The sequence below is a fragment of the Scyliorhinus torazame genome, chromosome 4 (assembly GCF_047496885.1).
Source record: "Scyliorhinus torazame isolate Kashiwa2021f chromosome 4, sScyTor2.1, whole genome shotgun sequence".
Classification (NCBI taxonomy): Eukaryota; Metazoa; Chordata; class Chondrichthyes; order Carcharhiniformes; family Scyliorhinidae; genus Scyliorhinus; species Scyliorhinus torazame.
Window position 1 is genome coordinate 241,734,125 of NC_092710.1, and position 12,021 is coordinate 241,746,145.

A 12,021-nucleotide genomic window follows, 5' to 3' on the forward strand; every position below is an offset into this window, starting at 1 on the left:
CAATTGGGGGCTCGAGGGGAATAAAAGTCTATCTATTGGATTGGCTTTTGTGAACTTAAAGACAGTGAAGGATTGTTGCTTTTCCGGTGTGGTATTTTAGTTTAAATGGGGAGAGTGTTGTGAACAATGGCTCTTTCAGAGGCTCAGACATTTTTGGGGGTGGTGAATGTTACACGTTACCTTACGGACAGAAATGAAAAACAGACTGTTAGATTTGGCAAGAATATTCGCATTTTGTCAGGTAATGTTAACTGCAAAAGATGAGGTAATTATGGCGGTGGTTAAGCATTTAAAGTTGCCTGAGATAGAGTTTGACTAATTGAAAATGGCAAAAATTCAGTTGCAAATTAAACAAATGGAACATGAGAAAGAATTAAAGTGGCTGGCATACGAGATTGAGAGAGAGGAAAAAGAAAGAGAAGAGAGGACAAAGAAAAGGAGAGAGAAGAAAGGATAAAAGAAAGAATAGCCCTAGCAAAACAAAAAGAAAAAGAAAGGGAGATACAGATCAGGGAAAAAGATAAAGAGAGGGAGTTTGAACTTCAGAAAATGGCCATGAAACATAACAATCAGTAAAAATTGGCAGACGTAAAGGGAAACGTACAGTTGGATGATAGTGATGAGGATAGTGAAAAAGAGTGTCATAGTCGAAGGCTTGGTGGGAATCTATTTAAATATGTCCAAGCATTGCCAAGGTTTGACGAGAAGGAAGTGGAAGCCTTTTTCATTTCATTTGAGAAGGTAGCTAAGCACATGAAATGGCCACTGGACATGTGGGTGTTACTGATTCAAACAAAGCTGGGAGGTAGAGCTAGTGAAGTGTTTGCATCACTATGGGAGGAAGTATCTGGAAAGTATGAGGAGGTGAAGAAATCCATCTTAAGTGCATATGAGCGAGTGCCTGAAGCTTACAGACAAAGGTTTAGAAATTTAAGGGAAGAATTTGGTCAAACATAAATGGAGTTTGAAAGGCTCAAAGAGTAATTTTGATAGGTGGATAAGGGCTTTGAAAATAGACCAAACGTATGAAGCTCTCAGAGAAATTATACTTTTAGAGAAGTTTAAAAATTAAATTCCTGATGTAGTGAGAACTCATGTGAAAGAACAGAGGGTTAAAACTGCGAGATTAGCGGCGGAAATGGCAGATGATTATGAATTAGTTCATAAATCAAAGATTGGTTTCCGACATCAGTTTCAGCCGGTGAGGGATAGAAACTGGGGACATGAGAAATACTCAAGTGGTAAAGGTAAAGGTGATCTGATGGGAGACAATAAAGAGGGTGTACTTCAGATTAAAAAAGAAATCCAGGATGGTGGAAAAGAAATGAAAAATTTCAAATGTTTTCATTGTAATAAACTAGGCCATGTAAAGTCACAGTGTTGGTGGTTGAAGAAAAGCACTGGGAAGGCTAATGTGGTAAAACAGGATAAGACGGTGGGGTTTGTTAGAGTGGGAAAGGAAAGCCCAAGGGAAGCGAAGAGGTGCAAACGATTGTACAGCCTGTTCAAGAAGTAATTGTTAAGAAGGTGCCAGATGTCTTTAAAGAATTTAATTGTGTGGGTAAAATTTACTCATGTGTATCAGGAGGAGCAGGTAAAGAAGTCACAATTTTAAGAGATACATGGGCTAGTCAATCTTTAATGGTAAGTGATGAGGAATTATGTAGTTTGCGAAGAATGGTGCCAGAAAAGGTGGTGACATGTGGAATTCAGGGTGAGAGGAGTAGTGTTCCATTATATAAGATAATGTTGGAAAGTCCAGTGAAGAGTGGTGAAGTGGTAGTAGGAGTAATAGATAAACTGTATTCCTGGACAAGATAGTTTATTTTGGGTGATGATATAGCTGGATCGCAGGTGGGAGTGATGCCTACTGTGGTTGATAAGCCATTGGAAAATCAGTCAACTGAAGGGTTGAAGGACGAATATCCTGGGATTTTTCTGGATTGTCGAGTAACAAGGTCGCAAAGTCACAGGTTAAGACAAGAGGAGAAATCAAAGAGTGAAGATGAAGCTAAAGTGCAATTAACAGAAACGATTTTTGACCAGATGGTTGAAAAAGAACAAGAACAGGTGGAGGGTGAGGTGAATATTTTTAGTTCAGGAACATTGGCAGAGTTACAACAGAAAGATGTAGAAATAAAACGGATATATTAGAAAGCATATACGGAAGAGGAATCTGAGAGTATACCAGAGTGTTATTACCGTAAAAATGATGTCTTGATGAGAAAATGGAGACCTGTTCATACGCAGGCGGATGAAAACTGGGCAGAAGTTCATCAAGTAGTATTGCCGGTAGGGTATAGAAAGGAGGTGTTGCGAGTTGCACATGAGGTACCAGTGGGAGGTCATTTGGGAATAAGGAAAACTCAAGCTAAAATCCAGAAACATTTTTATTGGCCTGGACTACAGAAAGATGTAGTTCAATGTTGTCAATCATGTCACACATGTCAAGTGATAGGGAAACCTCAAGCAGTGATAAAATCAGCGCTCTTAATACCCATTCCAGCATTTAAGGAACCTTTTACAAGGGTCCTAATCGATTGTGTAGGACCGCTTCCTAAAACAAAAAGTGGGAATCAATATCTTTTGACTATAATGGATGTGTCTACTAGGTTTCCAGAGGCCATTCCAGTACGTAATATTACAGCTAAAAGGATTGTGGAGGAGTTGCTTGAATTCTTTACTAGATATGGACTACCCACAGACATTCAATCGGATCAAGGAACTAATTTTACTTCAAAGTTATTCAAAGTTATGGATAGCTTAGGAATAAAACAATTTAAATCAACTGCGTACCATCCAGAATCGCAGGGAGCGTTAGAAAGGTGGCATCAGACATTAAAGACAATATTGAGGGCCTATTGTCAAGATTATCCAGAGGACTGGGATAAAGTAATCCCATTTGTATTGTTTGCAATTAGGGATGCACCTAATGAGTCTACCAAATTTAGTCCTTTTGAACTAATTTTTGGTCATGAGGTAAGAGGACCACTTAAATTGATGAAGGAAAAATTGGTGGGTGAGAAATCGGAAATTCCACTATTGGATTACGTGTCAAATTTTAGGGAACTATTAAATAGAGCAGGTAAATTGGCTACACAACATTTGAAAATTGCACAAAATGTGATGAAACGGGTAGCGGACAAGAAATCCAAAGTTCGTAGTTTTGCCAGTGGGGATAAAGTTTTAGTGTTGATACCAGTGGTAGGGGAGACTTTAAAAGCTAGGTTTTGTGAACTGTTTCAGATTGAAAGGAAATTAAGTGAGCTGAATTATGTGGAAAAAACACCAGATAGAAGGCTCACCGAGTGTGTCATGTGAATATGCTTAAAAGGTACTTTGAAAGGGAAGGAGAGAAAAAGGAGGTTTTAATGATTCTAACTCAAAGTGACGAACCAAATCCAGGTGACTGTGATTTTGACATACCTCAAATTAAATTGGAAAATGAGAATGTTCTTAAAAATTGGGATAAATTAAGTTACCTTCCAGAGGAAAAACAAACTGACTTGAAAGAGTTATTGATATCACATGGGCAAGTTTGTAGAGATAAATTGGGAAGTACTAAAATGGCTATACATGATGTAAATGTGGGAAATGCTGTTCCTATCAAACAACATCCATATAGACTTAATCCTTTAAAATTGGCACAGGTTAACAAAGAGATTGAGAGTATGCTTAAAAATGGCATAATTGAAGTGGGTTGCAGCCAATGGCGCTCACCCATAGTGATGGTACCTAAACCAAACAGTACCCAATGGTTGTGTTTGGACTATCAAAAGGTGAATGCAGTTACAAGAATGGACTCTTATTCTATCCCACCATTGAAGGATTGCATGGAGAAAGTGGGACAATCTGCTTTTATTTCCACTTTCCAGACATGGAAAGAACATTTAAAACATCGTATGGAGTTCTTCGATCAACTTCAGGTGGCGGGTTTGGTGATGAACCTAGCCGAAAGTGAATTTGGAGAAGCCCGAATCACTTTTCTTGAGGAGTTTCCGATACCCTCAAGACAAAGGGAGGCAATGCGATCTCTTACCATGAATGAATTTGATCGAACCTTTGTGCAAAAGTTTTGTGGCGTGATTACTCCACTGATGGAGTTGCTAAAGAAACCTAAAAAATTTCAATGGACAGCGGACTTTCAACAGGCATTTGACTGCCTGAAAGCTGTGATCACCAATGCTCGTGTATTGGAGAATTGCAAGGGACTCTGTGGTCAGATTGAACGAAAGTATCTGATTCTAAAGAGAAATGCCGAGGAGTAGAGGAATGGATAGATCGTGCAGAGACTTTGTTGAAAATGTCTATCAACCATTTTAGTTGGAGGAAGAAGAACAAAGAAAAATGGACTATATTATTATACCTGTTTGCGTGTGTTGTTTTCTTTAAATAAAAATGTATATTTAATGTGTGCATTTCTTAGTGGATGGTGCAAAAGTGAAAAATGAAACCATCTTGAAGTTGATGGGGTTTTTTTTCTTGGGGGGATGTGTCATGCGAGAGTACCTTTAAGAACTGGTTGTTTAAGCAATGTACCTTTAAGAAAACAGTGATGCCATAGAGTGGGTGGAGCTCAATGAGAGATCCAATGTTTAGTTGAGATGTTAAGTTGAGTTCATGGAATAAACAGTGTTTTATGTTCGAAAACCCACCTGTCCATAATTGTAATACCACACCTAGGGAAAAAGCCATGTGCTAGGAAAAGCAACAAATCCATTGAAGGGAGAGGTTGGTTGAACTCCATGATACATTTTGGGGTTCTGAAAATGCCTCGCCCATAACATGTGATTTTGAGTTCAGTCCCAAAACCATTTCTCCAAATTGGAACATGATCTATATTCTTGATACCGTTTTACATTCTCACACACGTGGCATGCGTGTTCACACCAGGAAAACTGATTCCTCACTGAGTAGTGTTTCCTCCATTTGAAGTAGGTCATGTACAAATCTTCATTCCCGTCCAGTTTGTGCAGGTAACCCGCAAGTTCTTTAGCTGAGTGGAAATCATCCACATGAATGAAAGAATCGGCTGGAATGTAATTTTCATAGTTTTTTCTAGATGTCCCCAGGACCACAGGCACGGTGCCAGCACGCAAAGCATTGTAGAGCTTTTCAGTTATGTAATCTTCATGTACTGAATTCTCAAAGGCAAGGTAGAATTTAGAACTAGATATGGTAGGCATCAATTTGTGATTGTCCAGACGTTTCCCGAAGGCTTGACCGTAAGTGTTGATATTAATGTATTTGCGGAATTCATTGTAGAACTTTACTCTGGCATGATTAGTGTTCCAATGGCTTACAACCCAACACACCAGATTGCTTTTCTTAGGCAGTTTAAAATCTAATGGCACTCTGTTTATTATCAGAGACCCATAAGACGCTTTGATATCTGAATCATGACGATATGTCAAGGTCAGGTTGAAGAAATGGTCGAGTCCAGTCTTTTTTGGAGAGTGGGTAGGTGACTCCAGGTTCATCCAAACCCATTTCTGAAATGTTGGCCGAGGATGTTTGGGCAGATTGGACAAGTCTCCACTCATGTCTCGGTGATGGAAAAGGACAGCATGAGATTTGTTATAGAGGTTTCTATCTGCAGTTAAACGGCAGTTGAACTCAGATCCACAAGAATTGAGCTCAAATTTTGCACCAAAAGGCCAAAGCCAAATGAGTACAATAGTTTCATTCTTTTCAATAACTTTCACAAGGGGCTTTTTCACACCGAGTATCGATTTGGCAGATTCCAATGGAGTATAAATCCAGTTGGTTGTTGGTTGGACATACAGCAACAACATGGCTAAAAAACAGCCCAAACAGATGGTGGATATTAACAGGATGCGAAAAATCCCTGTATTACCAATTGATGTCATAATGTCTCCTGTGAAGGGAAAGATTAAGACTATTAGGATCCTGGAAGCACAGCTTCTCTTCCAATTAACTGCATCAAGATCCAGAATGTTTGAACACAGCTTTCTGAATGGAATGAGGAAGATTTAGCTTGGAGATATAAGAGAGAAGGTAAAGAGAGTGGAAGAGGAGAAAGCTTAAAATGAGAGTTCAATTTAGGAAAGAAGTGAACAAAAAGAATGAAGAAAAATGATAGTAAGAGGATCTAATCAAACACAGACAACAATGAGCATGATAATGTTGTCAACATTACAATGCACTGTGGAATAAAAGGAAAGAAAGATTTGCATTTATATTGCACCTTTCATAGAGCCATAGGATAGAATTGAAGGTAGATGATGGGGTTACTGCACATCAACTGGACAACGGCCTTCCCTGTGATCAAGGAAACTGGGGCAGAAATTCTGCCTCCTTTAATGCTCTTGGCCAATCAGAGGCGATCAGCTGAGTTTGCTTGGCAGGGCCCCCAGCTAATGTGCAATGAGGCAGGATTAATTAATGGGCTCATAATTTTCAGTCATCATACTAGACTGAATTTTGCACTCATTTTGAATAAGCAAGGTGTAGATCTAAGACTGGTGTTTTAAATTTAAATAAAGGGTACGAAGACAGAGCTGGGCAACGTGAACTGGGAACGTTTGGCTGAGCGATAGATGAGTTGAGATGCAGTGGCAGATATTTAAGGAGATATATCATAACACTCAACAAAGATGCATTCCAGTTCAAAAGAATTATTTGAGGAGAAGGATGCGTCATCCATGGAAGTGAGGAAGTTAAAGATAGCAGGGAATTGAAAGAAAACGCATATAATTTTGCTAAGATTAGTGGCAAGTCAGAGGATTGGACAGATATAAGTAAAACAAAGAATGACTGGAAAAGTAATAAGAGAGTAAGCAAGCTAGAAATATTAAAATAAGCATACAGAGTTCCTACAGATATTTGAAAAGAAAAATGGTCGCTAAGGTGGGTGTTTGTCCTCTGGGGGGTGGGCGAGTCTGGTGATTAGTAATGAGAAATATGGAAATGGAAGAAGCACTGGATAGATGTTTTGTGTCTGTCTTCTTTGTAGAAGACACAAATAACATCCCAGAAATAATTGTAAAGCAAGAAGTTGAAAAAGGGAGGAATTGAAATCAATTCGTATCAGGAAAAGGGTACTGAGAAAAATGTTAAAAGCAAAGCTGACAAGTCCCTGGTTCTGATAGACTTCAACCTAGGGTCTTAAAATAAGTGGTTGCAGAGATAGTAATTTTTCCAAAATTCCCTAGATTATAAAAATCTCCCATCTGCTTGGAAGTTTGCAAATGTAAATCTATTATTCAAGAAAGAAGGGAGACAGAAAGAGGAAATTACAGGCCAATTAGTCGAACATCGGCCAGAGGGAAAATGCTAGAATCCATTATTTAGGAGCTTATCTATGGTGATTGTCCCTTCAAGGGCAACACAGCAGAGTAAGGGTCACATGGCCTGTGTGACCAATCGGGACTTAGTGTTTGGAATCCATGGTGAGAAAGGTTCTTCGGCAAAGCAACATTTTGGGAGCTTGCTATAGCCATGAGACTGCTGTCCAATTCTCATTTATAAACACCTTTTGTGTTCACAAATGACATCTGTGAAAGTGCACCTTTACATCTGGTGACGAGGATAAATTATCCTGACACTACCTCTGACCCAACACCTGTGAGTAATATGTTTCAATCGAAGTCTAAGAAAATAAAGTACTCACCAGAATAAACCTATTTGACACCTCCATGGAGGACTGGACACAATAAGTTGAGCGCCTTGGATATGATTTCCAAGCAAACAAAGTGGAGAGGAGATGAAACACAAAGTAATTCTCCTTGTGGAACTCTGACCTAAAACCTTATTTGCAGTCTTACAGCCCCAAGTGAGACCAACTCCAGATAATTTAGTGAGCTCATGGATTTAATAAATGTTCAATTGCACCCTCAACCATCAATCATACTCCAGAGATTCAAATTGAATTTGAGGGCGGGAGCCGCAAGTGACTTGATCACAACTTACATTGTTAGACTGAAGCAATCATGGAGTATTGTGATTTTGGAGCCAACCTAAACAACATGTTATGGGACAGGTTCATCTGTGGCATGAACAACATCATTCAACACAGATTGCTTCCAGAGGCCAAGGTAAATTTGAAACGAGCAATGGAGATAGTGATGGCCGTGGAAAGTGCTGAAAAAGGTGCATAAGACCTGCAGAGCGCATTAAATGGTGTTGTTCACCAGTTAGGGAAGGAACCTATAGGACACCATGGCACCAAAACCACTGAAATCGCTGTGAAGCAGGAAACAATCTCAGCTACAAACTACAGAATAGGCAATCAATCTGTAATGCTTAAAATGGAATATTAACAATAAGGAGTTAACCACACTCCTGAATCATGTGAGTTTAAGGAGACAATCGGCGAAATTCTCCCCAAACGGCGCGATGTCCGCCGACTGGCGCCAAAAACGGCGCCAATCAGATGGGCATCGCGCCGGCCCAAAGGTGCAGAATGCTCCGCATCTTTGGGGGCCAAACCCCAACATTGAGGGGCTAGGCCGGCGCCGGAGGGATTTCCGCCCCGCCAGCTGGCGGAAATGGCGTTTGTTGCCCCGCCAGCTGCCGCGGAAATGCGGCGCATGCGCGGGAGCGTCAGCGGCCACTGACAGTTTCCCGGCGCATGCGCGGGAGCATCAGCGGGCGCCAACAGTTTCCCACGCATGCGCAGTGGGGAGAGTCACTTCCTCCTCCGCCATGGTGGAGGCCGTGGCGGAGGCGGAAGGGAAAGAGTGCCCCCACGGCACAGGCCTGCCCGCGGATCGGTGGGCCCCGATCGCGGGCCAGGCCACCGTGGGGGCACCCCCCCGGGGTCAGATCGCCTCAAGCCCTCCCCCAGGACTCCGGAGCCCGCCCACGCCGCCTGGTCCCGCCGGTAAATACCAGGTTTAATTTACGCCGGCGGGACAGGCAATTTCTGGGCGGGACTTCAGCCCATCCGGGCCGGAGAATTGAGCGGGGGTCCCGCCAACCGGCGCGGCCCGATTCCCGCCCCCGCCCAATCTCCGGTACCGGAGACTTCGGCGGGGGCGGGGGCGGGATTCACGGCGGCCAACGGCCATTCTCCGACCCGGCGGGGGGGTCGGAGAATGACGCCCAATGTTTTTATTGTCACAAGAGGAATGCAGTCAAGGTCAGCAACTAATTGATCAATCATAATGTTACAAAAATACATTGTGAAAGAGCTTAGCACCAGTGATTCTGCTATTCACTCTCTGTTTAATCTAAAGGCAGGCAAGATAGGTCCTATTGCTGTAATGCTCTGGGTAAAAGGGAGGCCTAAACAGCTGGCTTGTAATGCAGAACAAGGCCAGCAGCACGGGTTCAATTCCCATACCGGACTCCCTGAACAGGGGCTGGAATATGGTGACTAGGGGCTTTTCACAGTAACTTCATTGAAGCCTACTTTTTAAAAAATAAATTTAGAGTACCCAATTAATTTTTTCCAATTAAGGGACAATTTTGCATGGCCAATCCACCTAGCCTGCACATCTTTGGGTTGTCGGGGCGAAACTCATGCAAACACGGGGAGAATGTGCAAATTCCACACGGACAGTGACCCAGAGTCGGGATCGAACCTGGGACCTCGGCGCTGTGAGGCTGCAGGGCTAACCCACTGCGCCACCGTGCTGCCATTGAAGCCTACTTGTGACAATAAGCAATTATTATTATTATTAAGATGGAAGTGGATCCGGGCCATCAGTCACTATGATGGATGAGAATTCATTTCAGTACCTAAGTGAAGGAGTCCAACCATTGAACTTCAAGAGCACTTAGAGACTTATATGGGAGAAGCAATAAAAATAAAAGGCATTACAATGGTACTTGTAAGCTATGGACAACAGTCTACCCAACTCCCAGTGATAACAGTGATGGGTGAAGGACCAAGCCTTCTCAGCCGCGATCGGCTCAAAGAAATCAAGTTGAATTGGGCTGAGAGTTTTCAAGTGTGGGAAGGGGGACTGCCCAAACCGAAAAGAAAATACGGGAACGTCTTCTGTGATAAGGGCTACAAGCTAAAGTTTATGTGGATTCAGGGGCGACAGATCAATTATTTAGGGTAAGACCGGTACCTGGGCTGGATTCTCTGTGACATCATGCCGAAATCGCGAAACGCGATCGGCTGGAGAATCGGCTCCGATGCCAAAATCGGATCCAGAAATACAGTACACATCTCATTATCAGCCCTGACGACCGATTCTCCGGGGCCTCAGCGATTCTGCGCCCCAGATGGGCTGATTTCCCGACAGCGTGTTTCTAATGAGCTGTACAAAATTGTGAAGCCGCCGTGCTGGCTGAGGCAACTGCGAGAGGAGGTAGGAGTTGGTGTGGGGAGCACTGCGGCCTCCCGTTTCGGACACTGGCTGTGCTTTCTGCAGGGGTGGGGAAGGGTGGGGAAGACAGGCCGAGCAGCCGTGGAGCCCCCGACAGGACAGGGGCGGTGCCCATGCACGGAGAGCCATTACGGCAGCCAGCTTGCTGCCACCCACCCCCGTCCCTAGGAGGACGCAGAGAAAACGGCCATAAGGGGGGATACCTCTCCTCCTCCACCCTCTGGTGCCCGATGGCCCCCGGGCCTCTCCATGGGACGGGGGTGCGGGCGGAGCCATCCCCCGTGGTCCCTCACCACCTGGCACTGCCAGTCCTGGAGGCCCGCTCAGGTATCGACATGGGTCTGAACGTTCGTGGCCATGGAGCACAGGGAGTGGGCCATCTCTGTCTGCGACTGTGCCACCACCCTGAATGTCTGTGCCACATCAGCGAGTCATTGGGCCACCTCCCTCTGTGTCTGTGCGAGCACCTGGGCAATGCCGCCGCAGCTCTCATCAATAGCCTGCTGTGACTGGGCCAGCACCTGGGCTATGCCGCCAATTCTGTCAGGAATGGCCTGCTGTGAGTCGACGACGCTGAGGAGCACTGCTGCAATCTCCAGGTGGCTCTGTACATGATTGCCAGTGAGAGGGCAGCCCTGTCCTGGGCCACGGCTCCCGCCTGCACAGAGTGCCCCACACACGTTGACCCATGTTTGACACCGTTGCCCCCAATGCCTCCACCGCGGACGCCACCCATAAGGTTTCGGCCTGGGTAGCACGCATTGCCGGCACCACCTCCTGCTGCTGCACGCGGATGGACTCCTCCACCTGCATCTGCAGGTGCTGGAAGCCAGCCGTCATCCCCTCCTCTAGTCCCTGGGTCTCTGCCTGCACCAACACTACAGGTGGGACTGGATATTCCAAGAACCCGGGACCCGTCTGGGCGGCAGCTGGTTGCTGGTTCCGGCCTACCCTCCGACCGTCCGGCCCCTCGGCTCCTCCTACCTCCTGCTGCACCGGAACGACTGTGTGGTGCGCACCAGACAGTGTCCCAGAAGCCTCTTTACTAATTTGCTCAACCGAGGTCATGGAATCATAGAATTTACAGTGCAGAAGGAGGACATTCGGCCCATCGAGTCTGCACCGGCCCTTACAAAGAGCACCCTACTGAAGCCCACATATCTCCCGTATCCCCGTAACCCAGTAACCCCCACTTAACATGTTTTGGACACTGAGGGCAATTTAGCATAGCCAATCCACATAACCCGCACATCTTTGGACTGTGGGAGGAAACCGGATCACCCGGAGGAAACCCATGCAGACACAGGGAGAACATGCAGACTCCGCGCAGACAGTGACCCAGCTGGGAATTGAACCTGAGACCTTGGAGTTGTGAAGTGGCTGTGCTAACCACTATGCTACCATGCTGCCCTACAAATTCAACTCCGATAGTCTCAGAGATGGTGGAGGGCGTTGAAGATAGCTGTGATGGAAAGTCAGTGTTCTCCTCCGACCCGAACTCCGGGATCTCTTGGGTCGCGGTGTCCTGGGTTGTGGTGTCCTGGGTCGCCTCGGGCAGAAAGCTGGTTTTCCAATTGCTCCCTCGGTCGATGCTTGACTGTCTGGAGGGCACATGCTCTGGCCCTCACTGGGGGTGGGTGGCCACGGATGGGCTGAGACCATCCCCGGCTGGTCCTGTAAGGCAAAAGACGGCATTTATGGTTAGACAGCCAGACGG

General features: G+C 44.9%; 1 protein-coding gene across 1 annotated transcript; it reads right to left on the minus strand.

Moving 5' to 3' along the window:
- Window positions 1–4,778: 4,778 nt before the first annotated feature.
- Window positions 4,779–6,090, minus strand: LOC140410847 (4-galactosyl-N-acetylglucosaminide 3-alpha-L-fucosyltransferase 9-like). Its single transcript, XM_072499551.1, has one exon. The coding sequence runs from the start codon at window positions 5,868–5,870 to the stop codon at window positions 4,800–4,802; it is 1,071 nt and encodes a 356-aa protein (XP_072355652.1). The 5' UTR covers window positions 5,871–6,090; the 3' UTR covers window positions 4,779–4,799.
- Between the last annotated feature and the right edge of the window lie 5,931 nt (window positions 6,091–12,021).

What these genes read in the sequence shown, in the direction of transcription:
- LOC140410847 (XM_072499551.1), bottom strand. Translation starts at nt 5,870, where the DNA reads ATGACATCAATTGGTAATACAGGGATTTTTCGCATCCTGTTAATATCC.